At 47.0% G+C, this 2500-nt stretch overlaps 1 protein-coding gene across 1 annotated transcript in view; it reads left to right on the top strand.

Moving 5' to 3' along the window:
- The window catches only part of galnt16 (UDP-N-acetyl-alpha-D-galactosamine:polypeptide N-acetylgalactosaminyltransferase 16), a 30034-nt gene that overhangs the window by 11218 nt on the left and 16316 nt on the right, over positions 1–2500 (top strand). Inside the window, exon 6 of the mRNA XM_084482642.1 lies at positions 1139–1342. Coding sequence (XP_084338768.1) covers positions 1139–1342 — 204 coding nt within the window. The remainder of the gene's footprint in view (positions 1–1138; positions 1343–2500) is intronic.

Raw genomic sequence — 2500 nt, 5'->3', positions numbered from 1 at the left:
CACTCATTCACTTATACATTCAGCCATTCATTCACAGTCACTCACATAGTCATCTACTTAGTTACACATTCGCTGCCGCATTCTTCCTTGCACTTTCACTCATTCACTGAAACACACAAAAAAAACATACAAACTCATACACTCACATAGTCACATATTCAGCCGTTCACACACTCACTCACTCACACATGATCATCACACATTAACGCGTTCATCCAAACATTACCTCATGCACTCACTTTTTCACCCATTCACCCATTCATTTATATAGTCCCCCCTTTCACTCTCACCCTCTTGCTGTGCTACGGTTGCCAGGCAACCTGCCTCTGGGTTTAATTTGAACCCTGTGTTCCGAATCTCTGAATATTAAAATGCGTCTACAGACCTTGTTTCTGCGAGTAAACATTATTCCTCATAAGGTTATCTTGTGGGCGGGGCCTAGGGCATGGCAGATGAATATTAAACGCCCGCTGTTGGGCTTAATTAACCCGTTTATCTGAACATGTGCATCAATAAAACTGCAGTGCAAAATTCTGCCAGTTCTAAAGAGCTACGGTTACGGTAACTAATGAACGGAAGAATCTAGCATCTCTCCTGCCTCTGGACACAGATTAACACGCATCGCATCACGTGTTTCGACACGGAGGACATAATGTTTATGGCGGCAGGAGTTTACCGTAGCGTCGTAGAGTCGTAGTGGGAGACGTTCCAGAAGCAATCAGCGAGGATGTGTCGGAGCACGTTGAGTCAGAGAGGACTCAACAGGTGTTGACGATGCGTCTCTCTGATGTGTCGGAGAGAGAGAGAGCGGTTTACAGTCTGTAATCTCTCACCACACCACTATTAAACCCTCTGGAACGGGTTATTTAAAATGACGCCACTCTTCCATCACACCACAACACACACCACCACACAAAACAAGACGCAACACACAAAGACATACCAGAAAACAACACACCGCACACCACAATTCACCACAACACACATTTCAACACAACACACACCACACACACAACTCAAAACAAGACGCGACGTGATGCAACACACCACACAATAAAGCGGTAGGACCTGGTAATCCTTCATTATAATAAATGTTATAATATAGATGATGTGTGTCCCCCCCCCCCCCTTCCCCCAGGGCTGATCCGGTCCAGGGTGCGGGGGGCCAACGCGGCCTCGGCCCCCATCCTCACCTTCCTGGACAGCCACTGTGAGGTGAACGCCGACTGGCTGCAGCCCATGATCCAGAGGGTCAAGGAGGTACGCTCACTTCCTGTTGGTCATGGTATAATCTCTATTGATCGATCGATCGATCTCACTCTCTCTCTCTCTCTCTCTCTCTCTCTCTCTCTCTTTCTCGCTCTCTCTTTCCCCCGCTCGCTCTCTCTCTCTCTCTATCTATCTATCATCCCCTCTCGCTCTCTCTCTCTCTCTCCCCCCCTCTCGCTCTCTCTCTCTATCTATCTATCATCCTCTCTCTCTCCCCCTCTCTCTCTCTCTCAACTCAATGAATCTACTCTAATGAATACTACAAAGGTCTACATGTTGGTGGATAAAGAACGCTCTGAGAAGTGATCGAGATGACGTGGCGCTCGGCAGCCATTTTGATTTATTTTGCACTCAACACAACGTTTCTGAAGGAGAATCAGTTGACTATTTATCCACACAGTTATAAATGAGAACGCTTCCATGTTTATTGTAGTAATACCTGGGAGCCCAAACCTTGACCAACCACTGGCAAAAAGACGATTGTTTGTCACCAATAATTTTCAATAAAAGATAGCAAATACTTCTCTCTCCGCGTTGAGTTTTAAATATGCAGCGCTCTGACAGAAAGAAAGAGCTACGATTGAAGATCAAAATCAAATTCCTCAAACAGAACTTCCAAAGCACAAATCAAACCAAATCAAACGCACGTACTTGCCAGAAGAGAAGCCAGACTCAGAAGAGCATATGGGGTCTGTTCTGACTCAATTCTGTTTTGACTGATATCTTGGCTGGGAACTCAGACCTCCTGATCACCATCACCTCCTTATCACACACCTCCTCCTCCAGACCTCAACCCCCCATCATGATTAACTACACTCCAGGCTCTGAACTCCGTCTGTGAAGAGCTAGCCTGGAGCTTCTCCTGGTCACGTGACCCTATGTTCTGATTGGCTACGTCATCAGCCTGGCCCTCCTCCTCCTCCTGTACTTTGACAGACAAGACTCCTTAAGCCAATCAGCGTAACAATCCAGAACGATCAGTTGCTGCAATAACTGCTCTTATGGCCGTGTTGACTTTGCTAATGCTTAGTAGCCGCTCGTTGCTAAGAGAGACACCGTTACTGTTTAGCCAGCAGCCAGCGCCAGCGTACTTGACGTCATCGAGAGAGAGAGAGAGAGAGAGAGAGAGAGAGAGAGAGAGAGAGAGCCGAGAGAGAGAGAGAGAGAGAGAGAGAGAGAGAGAGAGAGAGAGAGAGAGAGAGAGAGAGAGAGAGAGAGAGAGAGAGAGAGA

Source organism: Micromesistius poutassou (genome assembly GCF_964030765.1).
Source record: "Micromesistius poutassou genome assembly, chromosome: 17".
NCBI classification, from domain to species: domain Eukaryota; kingdom Metazoa; phylum Chordata; class Actinopteri; order Gadiformes; family Gadidae; genus Micromesistius; species Micromesistius poutassou.
Note: the sequence above shows the minus strand (reverse complement) of the source record. Positions and strands in the feature narration are given on the sequence as shown.